General features: G+C 49.3%; 2 protein-coding genes across 2 annotated transcripts; both read left to right on the top strand.

Moving 5' to 3' along the window:
- The first annotated feature begins 5,212 nt into the window (after positions 1-5,212).
- Positions 5,213-6,409, top strand: LOC119280477 (putative E3 ubiquitin-protein ligase SINA-like 6). Its single transcript, XM_037561309.1, has 2 exons — positions 5,213-5,498; positions 5,626-6,409. Exons 1-2 carry the CDS (start codon positions 5,283-5,285, stop codon positions 6,319-6,321), a joined length of 912 nt encoding a protein of 303 aa, XP_037417206.1. The 5' UTR covers positions 5,213-5,282; the 3' UTR covers positions 6,322-6,409.
- Positions 6,410-8,716: 2,307 nt separating this feature from the next.
- On the top strand, positions 8,717-9,911 carry LOC119279069 (putative E3 ubiquitin-protein ligase SINA-like 6). Its single transcript, XM_037560476.1, has 2 exons — positions 8,717-8,932; positions 9,180-9,911. Exons 1-2 carry the CDS (start codon positions 8,717-8,719, stop codon positions 9,909-9,911), a joined length of 948 nt encoding a protein of 315 aa, XP_037416373.1.
- Positions 9,912-11,586: the final 1,675 nt, after the last annotated feature.

The following is an 11,586-nucleotide window of genomic DNA, read 5'->3' as shown; positions in this document are numbered from 1 at the left end:
AGCCCCTGAACTGCTGACGCGTGGATGTTTTTTTGTCCCGGTTGGTGTTACCAACCGGGACTAAAGGCGCTCCTGCCTGGGCAAGCCGCAGCGGCCACGTGGAGCCTCATTTGTCCCGGTTTTAGTCCCGACCCTTTAGTCCCGGTTCCAGAACCGGGACAAATGAGCCTATGGAACTGTGACAAATGGGCTTTTTTCTACTAGTGATTGCTGCCAGCTGGCAGGCCAGCAGGTAGCCAGAGGCGGACGTCCCAATGAAACACGCGGCCGACGACGTGCCGGCACCATGCTCCTTGCCGGTCCATGCCGGCATTACCATGGACGAGGCTCGTGCTCACTACAATGACAAGAAGTTGGCTGAGTGGGAGGCCCCGTTCTGGCAGATGCAGGCAGACCAGGAGTACAACCTTTTTGCCTCTTTAATGAGCACCGGCGCGCGGAGGAGCAACTCACCGCTAGCACGACCATCGTGCCGGACGTGGACCTGGTCGACTCCTATCATAGCGCCCAGAAAATCCGCCATGACTGCTGGCGGTACCGCCGCCATCAGGCAGAGCTAGAAGTCGCTTTCAAGGAGATCAACGAGGCGGAGAATGGAGGCTATGACAAGAGCGAAGATGAGGACAATGTCGCCAGCTCCGACACGCCCGTGCCCTGCCGTCACGACCTCGAAACCGACACATGTACAGGCACTGGCGACACGAGGAAGAGTAGAGCATGGGAGGTCCCCGGCGCTCGGGTCCCAGGAAGGCCATCGCTCTTTCACTCCCGCTGAAGCCAAGCTTGGTGGGCTCATTATCGTCGGCTAAGTAGCCGGTTGCAGGCTGCAAAGGTGGAGCTTCAGTTCCCGAGGCCCATGGCCTGCCGGACATGGGGAACTAGTGCTGGTGGCCATTTTGTCTAGGTTTGGAGTCCGGTCTAGGTCCAATATGTCAAAAAATTAAGGTTTTATGTAAAAATATTTTTTATTGAGATTCATCTAGTTTGTTTAAATATGCATGTATGCAGCTAACTTTGGATGGTTGGCTTTCGCATCAATGTTTGTTGACTGCCCCCCCCCCCCCTCCCGGTCTGTTGAGAGATGCGGTGTCTGGTTTGCGGGGCAGTCTTGGAGACACCATGAGTCTTGGGCCAGATGGCGGTGGCGCCTGGAGCCTTCACCCTTTTGATGGCATCGTCGCGGAATTTCAGTCCCTCTCGGTGTACAATGGCCTACGACGTCGGGTTTGCCTCCCCCTAGAGTATCACGTCCAAGTCTGTGGAGTGGGTTGCATCTGTTTATCTCCTATGCTGTAGATGGGTCATGTGGTCCTTGTTCTCAGTCCTTGTTGTCCCTTGGCAGGAGCGGTTGCCCATGACCCGAAGTGTGGGGGCTATCGCTACGGTGAGACGGCCCCTCTTGGAGGTGGCTCGGTGTGTTCGAATCCTAGTTGTTCGGTGGGTTCTCATGGGGACTCAACTTCAATCCTCTTTAATAGTCTTGGTTGTAGTTTGTTAGGGGTGGACTCTCCTGTTTCTATTGCTGGGTGTTGGGTTTGTGGTACTTGTGCCACTCGCCCATCGTCATTATATTTCTTTCGACCTGGTTGTTGGAAGGTATCCTCACCACTTTGTATGTATGTGTCTTTATCTTTAAATGGAAGTACTATATGAAGTAGTGAGAACCTAAGTTTATATTGGATGATCAAAATTCCTATTAAATTAGTTCCAAACCTTCTTTTTCATTTTGTATATTCTTTTCAGAGACTAATAGTGTTTACATTTCGATCGGGGAAATTGCTTTGGGTATGCTATGTGTCCGACCGGCATACGACACTAGGATCCTACGTTCGTGCATTCAAGTGGTGATTTCATCTCATGGTTGTTTGCCAGTGTTAGACATCAGTCCTGCAGGAAATCTTCGTACGCCCAGCACTGCTCATCAATCTACCGTGTCTTTTGTTCCTCTACTGTTTATCTTCTATATCTAAATAGCTAGCCCCACTAAACTATTTTTCTCAACATGCAAACATGTCACCTCATCATGTAACATGCATGAAAAAATCCCACACACACTAACCTATTTCTCTAAACATGCAAGCATGCCACATCATGCAACATGCATGGAAAAGACTCACCTCCACATGCAAATATGCATGGGAAATTCCTTTCTATTGTGATATTTATATTTAATAAATATTATGCAACTATACAAAAATCAAACATATTTTCAGTTCTACCCCTTATATTATTACTCAAAATATTTTTGTCTCATACAAGGAATCTCATTGAAATGTGTTGCAAACTCTCTCGCAACAACGTGCGGGGTATCACCTAATTAATACTACGAGCAGAGAAACTATAATACCCGAGATATTTCATAATGTTGTGCTTTTTTTTTGAAATATCAATTCTCATAAACTTTGTCCAAATTTACGGAGAAATATCATCTACATCTAGAATGCCAAGATTATATGATTATAATGCATCAGCCCAAGGAAAAGGAGGTGGTGAGAAATTACAGGTTTCGTTCTTGATATCTTGGGCCCACTATCCGCCGGCTATTTAAACTCCAGCACCGGGCATAGCCGCATCCATTCTCCTTCGTTCCATTTCTCCTCTCCGCATCTCACCCGCCATGGCCTTCTCGAACTCCAAAGCCATTTAGGAAAACCTCTCGTCCGAGCAAAAGACGGAGATCGGCGCCATTACTGCCGGCTGGCAGGCCGGCAGGTAGCCGGAGGCGGACGTCCCAATGAAAGACGTGGCCGACGACGTGCCAGCACCGTCCTCCTCGCCGATCCATGCCTATATTACCATAGACGAGACCCATGCTCACCACAACGACAAGATGTTGGCCGAGCGGGATGCCATGTTCTGGCAGGCGCATGCCGACTAGGAGTACGGCACGTGCCGGCATTACCTTTGCCTCCTCGATGAGCACCGGCGCGCGAAGGAGCAACTCGTCACCAGCACGACCATCACACTATACCTGGACCTAGTCGACTCCTATCGTACCGCCCGCGAAATCCACCATGACCGCTAGCGGTACCGCCACCATCAGGCTGAGCTAGAAGCCTCCTTCAAGGAGATCAACAAGGCGGAGGATGAAGTCTATGACAAGAGCGAGGACGAGGACAACGTCACCAGCTCCGCCACGCTCGTGCCCCGTCGCCACGACCACGAAGCTGGCACATCTACGGGTGTCGGTGGCAGCGAGGAAGAGTAGGGCATGGGAAGTCACGGCGCTCGGGTCCTAGGAAGGCCATCCCCTTCTCGCTCCCGCTAAAGCCAAGCTTTGTGGGCTCATCATCGTTCGTTGATTAGCCGCTTGCATGTTGCAGAGGTGGAGCCTCAGTTTCGGGGCCCATGGCTTGCCGGACATGGGGAATATGTGCTGGCGGTCATTTTAGCTAGGTTTAGAGTCCGGTCTAGGTCAAATATTCCAAAAATCATAAGGTTTTATGTACACCAAAGTTTTGATGAGATTCATCTGGTTTGTTTAAATATGCATGTATGCGGCTAGCTTTGGATGGCCGGCTTCCGCATCAGTATCGGTGAACTGCTGAGTCTTGGGCCTGATGGCGGTTGCGCCCGAAGCCTTCACCCTTTTGATGGTATCGTCGCGGAATCTCGGTCCCTCTCGGTGGCAGATGGCCTACGACATCGGCTTTGCCTCCCCCTAGAGTATCACGTCATAGTCTGTGGAGTGGGTTGCATCTGTTTATCTCCTATCATGTAGATGGGTCCCCTGGTCCTTGTTCTCAGTCCTTGTTGTCCCTTGGCAGGAGAGGTTGTCCATGACCCGAAGTGAGGGGGCTATCGCTACGGTGAGATGGCCCCTTCCGGAGGTGGCTCGGTGTGTTCGAATCCTAGGTGTTCGGTAGGTTCTCATGGGGACTCGGCTTCGATCCTCTTTAATAGTCTTGGTTGTAGTTTGTTAGGGGTGGACTCTTCTGTTTTTGTTGTTGGGTGTTGGGTTTGTGGTACTTGTGTCACTCCCATGTCATCATTATATTTTTTTCAACCTGCTCTTTGGAAGGTATCCTCAACACTTTGTATGTTTGTGTCTTTATCTTGAGGGCGGAAGTTGGCAATGAAGAAGTGAGAACCTAAGGTTAGATTGGATGATGAAAATTCCTATTGAATTAGATCCAAACCTTCTTTTTCATTTTGTGTTAATTTTTTATAGACTAATAGTGTTTACATTTCGATCAACGAAGTTGCTTTGGGTATGATATGTGTCCGACCCGCATACGACACTAGGATCCTACACTCGTGGTTCAAGTGGCGTTGTCGTCCTGGGAATCTTCGTACGGCCAGCAATGTTCATCAATCTACCGTGTCTTTTGTTCCTCTACTTTTTATCTTCTATACCTAAATAGCTAGCCCCACTAAACTATTTCTCTCAACATACAAGCAGGCCACCACATCATGCAACATGCATGGAAAAAAGGCTCATCCCCACTAATCTATTTCTCTAAGCATGCAAGCATGCCACATCATGCAACATACATGAGAAAAGACTCACCTCAACATGCAAATATGAATGGGAATTTCCTTTCTATTGTGATATTTATATTTAATAAATATTATGCAACTATACAAAAAAAACATATTTTCAGTTGTAGCTCTTATATTATTACTCAAAATATCCATGTTTCATACAAGGAATCTCATCGAAATGTGTTGCAAACTATCTCGCATAGAGTTAATACTACGAGCAGAGAAACTATAATACCCTTTCTATTTCATAATGTTGTGTTTTTTTCTTGAAATGTCAAATCTCATAAACTTTGTCCAAATTTATGGATAAAAAACATCTACATCTAGAATGCCAAGATTATATGATTAGATTCATTATAAGATGCAGTTTTATACTATATATTTGGTATTGCAGATATAAATAATTATCTCTGTAAACTAAATTTACAAAGTTTGATTGTTAATAAAAATCTACGCGTACTAGTGCATTATTACACAGAGGGAGTATAGAGCTTCGGCTTCAAAACACTTTAGTTTGTTCACTGTAGTATCTTCCCCACCTGCCAAGGACCAAGCAGGCTACACCAAATCTATGGTGCTTCGTTTTGCTCTTTGAGTGTTGCAACTTTGGGCGTCACATTAACTCAGCTGCTTGCTCGTTTACTGTGCCGTGCGCTTGCTGCCTTTTTTCCTCTAGTCTCTCTGTCTCATCCTTTCTCCTCTAGTCTTCTCTTGCAGCCCTTCACCAGACACCAGAGAGAGAGAGAGAGAGATCCAGAGAGGTTTGTTCCAGGCGAACGCAGGCTGCTAGTTCGGCCATGGAGATGGAGATGGAGCTGCCCAATCTCAATGTCCCGGTGAAGAAAGAAATCGTTGTGCATAATCCAGGGGCCCAAGGAAGAGGAGGTGGTGGCGGCGCCATCACGGAGGCGTCGGAACACGGCACGAGGAGGACGGAGGCCACCGTGAGGATTGAAGCCAACATGCTTGACTGCCCCATCTGCTTCTCCCCCTTCAAGCCTCCCGTCTTCCAGGTTGGTGTACTAGAGCAATTTCTGAGGTTTGGCTACTCAACATCCCATGAACTGAATCGAGTCTAGCAGCAGCTGCACGCACCGATTTTAGTAGTATTTTCTTACTTCCCTCCCTCAATCTGTCTAGTGCAAAGGCGGCCACCTGGCTTGCGGCAGCTGCGTCGCGAAGCTCCCCTGGAAGCAGTGCCAGAGGTGTGACCTCGGCGGCGACTTCCACGGCTGCCCCTTTGTGGACGCCTTCGTCTCCTCGGCCAGGATGAAGTGCGACCACCACGGCTGCGGCCGCCAGGTCACCTACCACAAGCTCGACGACCACAAGAGCGCGTGCCCGCTCGCGCCCTGCAAGTGCCCGGTGTCCGGCTGCGGCTTCGAAGGCCCGCCGCCGGCGCTCCGCCACCACCTCAGCGCCGTCCATTCCATGCCGGTGCACGCGGTTCAGTACGGCAAGGTGCTCCAGCTCGAGGTGCCCGTGTCGGAGCCGCGCCGCCTGCTGTTCGCGGAGGAGGACGGCCGTGCGTTCCTCGTGGTCGGCGGCTCGCTCGGCCTGGGCGTGCCCATCGCCTTGTCGGTGGTGTGCATCAGGGCGGGGGCGTCCCCGCCGCCGCACTACGTGGCCAAGGTGTGGGCGAACGGGCCGCCGGCGGCCGCCAACGACAGGACCGACACGGTCCGGGCGGACATCCAGGTGACGAGCAGCAAGGAGCCCGGCGCCGTCGCCGTGGAGGAGCTGACCTTCTTGACGGTGCCGCACAAGCTGCTGGCCGGGGCTGGCCCGTCCAGGACGGTGTCCCTCCACCTTCGCATTGACAAGATCACCTCCTAAATGATTCTGCTATGCCTAGGGTTCTACTGATCTTGATACTAATAAGGCTTAGTCTAGTTTGGTTTAATTTAGCTTAACCGATGATGGATTTTGGAAGCATGCATCGATTCGTTCAACATCAGATGAGTACTTGTTAGTTCCCACATGATTAGTACAAGGAAGAGGTATCTTGTGGCTGTTTTTTTTTTTTTTTGACGTGAGTATCTTGTGGCTGTTGGATGTAAGATATTTGGGTAGCATGTAAACCAAATATATGCTGACTATATGTTTGTTAAGAAATTGTCCCTCCACGTTCGCATTGACAAGATCACCATAGTCTGACCCGCATGTCAATCTCAGCGCCACCACCGTTCAACTTGACCGAGTTCGACTAAATTAGATTAGTTGTGTGGTTTGGTGAATTATATGTTTGTGAACTACTCCTTCCGTTCGGAATTACTTGTCTCGAAAATAGATATATCTACAACTAAAATACGTCTAGATACATCCATTTTCGCGACAAGTAATTCCGAACGGAGGGAGTATATGACTAAGAATGCAGTTTGTCAGGACACGTTAGGCCAACTCCACCGCGCGACCCCGTCCTTTCCGGGGCCCTCCGTTTGGGGTAAAACGGATAAACCGGGCGGCCCAGCGCGCGGGAGCAAACGAATTTTTGTCCGTTTTGTGTCCGTTTTCGATCCATCCGCGGCTCAAGTTTGCGCCGCTTTTGGGGTGAAACAGACACCACGCGGACGCGACGGCCGTCTGCGCGTGTCCTCCCCTGGCCCGCCCGTCGGTGGCAAAGGACGGGCCTTTTTCTATCCGCCCCCCTCCCTCCCTCCGGCCGCATCCCACTCCACTCTTCTCCACTCTTCCCCACTCTTCCCCTCGCCGCCGCCGCCGCCGATGCTGCCATTGCAGCCGTGCAACTCGGACGCGCGCTCACCCAGCCCCTTCTCCTCGTCGCCGCCGAGCTACCCAACCACGGCCACCTGGTTTGCGCACCCGCCGGCCGGATTTGGGGTGGATCCGGTCGGTCTTGACCTCGCCCGGCTGCGGGAGGCCGGGCCGCGCCATGGACTGATCGGGCACCTCGCCGGAAGGCCCTGGCAGGGCCGCAAGGCCACATGCAGGCAGTGGCTCGTCCTCTAGCCGCTCGGATCTGCACCGTCAGTGGTCCGCCGGCAGATACACGAATGGCGGCCGGCCGGGCTCGGTGCTTGCCCAAAAGCTCGTCGGCACACCGTTGCCCCTCATCAAGTGCGACCACTGCCCAAGGATGGTCGTGCGCCGCGTGTCTACAACGCCGGAACATCCCGGATGGGTGTTCATCAAGTGCCTAAACGATGGGGTATGTGCTCTTTTTAGCTTCGGTTTGTGCTTTCGGATTAGACTAGTTGTGCTAACTTTAAGTTTTATTATGTAGAATGGATGCAAGTTTTGGTATTGGGGAGAAGAGTACATCGATATATTGATAGAACCAAATTTAGTACATGTTCGTGCACTTTTAGCTAGCCTAGAGGATGTAGATGAGACAAGTGCACTTGTTGCTAGATTAGAGGCTAGGCACGATACTACGTATGAGGAAGCAAACATCAACTTCTGGCTTGAAGAAGAAAGGAGGGTGCAACGTCGAGCCTCCTCCACAGATCAATAATGAGTGCATCGAGAAGGCCCTAACCCAACTCAAGGGAGCAGTTATAGAAGTTGGATATCTTCTCAAATGTATTCTTGTGGTTCTTGTTTTCTTTGACCTTGCTTTACTAGTAAAAATGTGATGATGTATTGTCATGTATAAAAAATGAATGATGAAAAAAAGTTTAAGGACTTGCAAAGAAATGTGCACGCGGACAAGATGCGGCCCGGATGCGTCCGCGCGCTGGACGCACGGCCACCGCATCCCGGAAATTGCCCGGACACGACCCCATTGCCCTACCCAAACGGACAGAATCCGGACAAAACGGACGTCCGTTTGGGGTCACGCAGTGGATTTGGCCTTACATCTGTTAAGTTTAGTAAGATCATATCCCACATTGTGTGTTTTGTAAAGCAATAATTACTTGTCAACTGGACCATCACACCCTCTCATCCGAAGAGGCACATCTTAATCTCAAGCGTTGGTTTTATTAGAGGGGTTGTACGTGAAGTGGAACCCAAAGTTATATTATCCCAAATAAAAACTCCACCTACATAGCAATACTTTAAAGATAAAAAAAAAGATCAGTCCTTTGAAAAGTTAAAGCAAACATTATCGGCATGCTAAAATTATTGGCACCTATCTTTCCTTTTGGGGTATGCTCTGCTGGCTCCAACATTTGCCGCAATGGCCGCCCCAGTTTTCCTCTTAGGTCTTCACCCTTCCCTCTCTTTCATTATTTCCCCACTAAAACACACGGTGTGACCAGAAATAACCATGAAGGAAGGGGAGAGTCGTGCAACAAGGGTGAGTGCCAAGGAGGTGAAGTCGGAGTCGGAGAAAGGGGAGGTGACGATGCAGGACGAAGGCGAAGCAGGGGATGCGTTGGTGGCGGTGGAATCCATGGCACCGACGCAGATCGACGTGAGGATGGACGTGACACTCCTCCACTGCCAGGGCTGCCTCCTCCCACTCAAGCCCCCCGTGTTCAAGGTTATCTCTCCTCTCACACCAAAGCGACCAATTTTTTTGAAAGAACAAAAAAAACCTCTTTCTATATCTTTTTGAGAGGATTCCTTTGAGATCTTCGGAAGATGACACATTTATTTTATTTTCACGTGGATGCAAGACATTTGTTATCTTCTTCATCTATATTGTGTGCATCGCAATGATGCAGAGACCAAACGTTATACTGCTTTTGTTAAAACAAACTTGCGTGTGGTTGCGTTTACTGTGGCAGTGCGATGCCGTAGGGCACGTAGTATGCTACTACTGCCGTGCCGGGCACCGCGTGGTCTGCAGCCGTGCCAACACCCACTGCGGCCAGCTGGACAAGGTGGTCGGCGCCGCCAAGGTGCCATGCCCCTACAAGGCGTTCGGCTGCGAGCGCTACGTGGTGTTCCATGAGGCCGCGGACCACCAGCGCGTGTGCCAGTGCGCGCCCTGCACCTGCCCGGAGTCTGCATGCACCTTCGTGGGCTCCCGTGCGATGCTGGTCGACCACTTCGCCACCCATCACCAGCGCCCCGCCGTCACGGTCCGCTATGGCCGGTCTTGGAGCCTGAGCTTCTCCCTGTCGCACAGCTGGCACCTGCTCGTCGGGGAGGAGGACCGCAGCGTGTTCCTCGTCTCCCTCTGCCCGCTCGGTGCGGGCACCGCCGTGTCACTGATGTGCATCAGGCCGGACAGCGAGGCTGAGACGGGGCCCTGGTTCTGGTGCAAGCTCTCCATTGAGCGCCGTGGCGGCGACAAGGACTACGACCTAGTCCTCATGACCTCGGCGGTGATCAGCAACGCGCTGTCCACGGGCGCTCCACCGTTGTGCCAGGGGATGTTCTTGGTGGTGCCCCAGGAGCTACTCTCCGGCGACACACTCACGCTCACCGTCCGGATCGATCTGACCCCACCTGCCGTCGTCGCTCCCAAGTCAACTACTACACCGCAGGCCAGGGCGCCGAGGAGGATGCAGTGAAGTAAGTGTTTGATCTCCTTCATGTTATGGATGATTAGTGCAGCTAAGTTAGATGATTAGTATGAATGTATGACTAGAGGCTAAACCACACATGTGCAAGCTAATCAACCCAATCAATCAAGATTATGGTACAAGTTCAGTACTAATGCAACTAAGGAGCTGGGAAGGATTACTACTGGCTATGGATGATTAGTGTGAATGTATGATTATTCTGGCATCTGATGGTTAAGCTGTGTTTAGGCAATATCAGTACTAGATCAGTTTTGACTCGGCAGCAATGCAGCCAATATTTTAAATAGCGCGCTACAAAATATAGCGAGGCCCTTCTCTAAATGCTACACAAGTTATAGCGCGTTAATAGCGTGCTATATTTCAAAATAGCGTTTGCAAAAAAAATTCAAATATATCTAGAAATAAAGTATTTAAGTAACTAAATTTTTCATAGGAGCAAGCAATATATACATAAGGGCCAAATCCAGCACATAAAAAGGAGTGACAAAGGGATGAGAAGTGAGAACTAGGGTTAGCCGGTTAGGTCTCGTGGGAGAATCTGATAAAAGGAGTGAGAAAGCTAGTGGTCGTGGGTTGGTTTTGGCCTGCTGGGCCTGCTAGGCTGTGCTTATTTCAGTTTTGCATGGTAACATTACAATGTTACAACGTCATAGCGTGTGTAGCGCGCTAATTACGCGATTAACGCCGTAGCGTCTGATTTTGCCAAAATGTAATGTCTCCCTTCCAAATATGATATAACTGTGTTATAACGGCAAAATAGCATGCTATTTAAAATATTGAATGCAGCTAAGCAATGGTAGTAGCAATATGTAGCTAAGCAAGGGTAGGAATGCTTCGCCCTTTGTTCTGAACAAATGGCCTAAATAGTGGTAATGCAGCTACTAGTTTGTATTTGATCTGAGTGTAGTGCAACCAATTGAAGTTAATCTGAAGATCCTGCACCAGAATTTATTCTGTTCTTTATAACCTGCAGCAGAGTTTGTATGGCAAATTATACATTTTGTGAACCGTATTGTTCATGTTCAGATTCTTCAATTTTTTGTTCACATGAAAGGAGCTTCTATAAATCATTTTTTTCAGTTTGGCATGAATAAGATGCATGTAAATGTATCCTTCTGAAAAACTAACATTATTTTTTTTCATTTTTATATCTGAGATATCTTTTCTTTTGTCTGTGAGCAAGCTGGACCTTATGCTCAAAGAACCTTAAAGTTCAACCGAAGATGCCATTGTGGACAGAGTCACATTTCAAAGAGTTTTCCCCCCTCCCGGGTCAAGTTGTGTGTTATTATCCATAAAACTGGGGACAGAGAATCATGCTTATTTTCAAGTTTGTATTCATGCTTCACATAAATCCTGGTGTGTTTTGATGTAAACCTTTTGGCATTCGGTGACTTGGAACTTTTATGTTTAATAAAGTGGTTGTGTGCATCACATGATGCAGAGGCCGGGGTTACCCCTTTCTGAAGAAAAAGAAAAGATGAACAACAGTTGTGTCCATTGTCCAACATAGTGTCGGATATAAGCTTTGATTTTTTTGTTGTAATTCATTTGTGAACACAAGTAAAATGTAGCTTTCGCACACCAAACCATAAGATTATTTTTGATTTTTTTCACAATGCAATGGGCCTCACAAATTCAGTCCAACCTCCAACCTGTTGGT

The sequence above is a fragment of the Triticum dicoccoides genome, chromosome 3B, assembly GCF_002162155.2.
Source record: "Triticum dicoccoides isolate Atlit2015 ecotype Zavitan chromosome 3B, WEW_v2.0, whole genome shotgun sequence".
NCBI classification, from domain to species: Eukaryota; Viridiplantae; Streptophyta; class Magnoliopsida; order Poales; family Poaceae; genus Triticum; species Triticum dicoccoides.
The sequence above is the reverse complement of the archived record's forward strand: the minus strand, read 5'-3'. Positions and strand labels throughout refer to the sequence as shown.

Coding starts and splice junctions, on each gene's coding strand:
- LOC119280477 (XM_037561309.1), top strand. CDS start 5,283: ATGGAGATGGAGATGGAGCTGCCCAATCTCAATGTCCCGGTGAAGAAA. Junction 5,499..5,625: donor TCAAGCCTCCCGTCTTCCAG/GTTGGTGTACTA, acceptor CAATCTGTCTAG/TGCAAAGGCGGCCACCTGGC.
- LOC119279069 (XM_037560476.1), top strand. CDS start 8,717: ATGAAGGAAGGGGAGAGTCGTGCAACAAGGGTGAGTGCCAAGGAGGTG. Junction 8,933..9,179: donor TCAAGCCCCCCGTGTTCAAG/GTTATCTCTCCT, acceptor TTACTGTGGCAG/TGCGATGCCGTAGGGCACGT.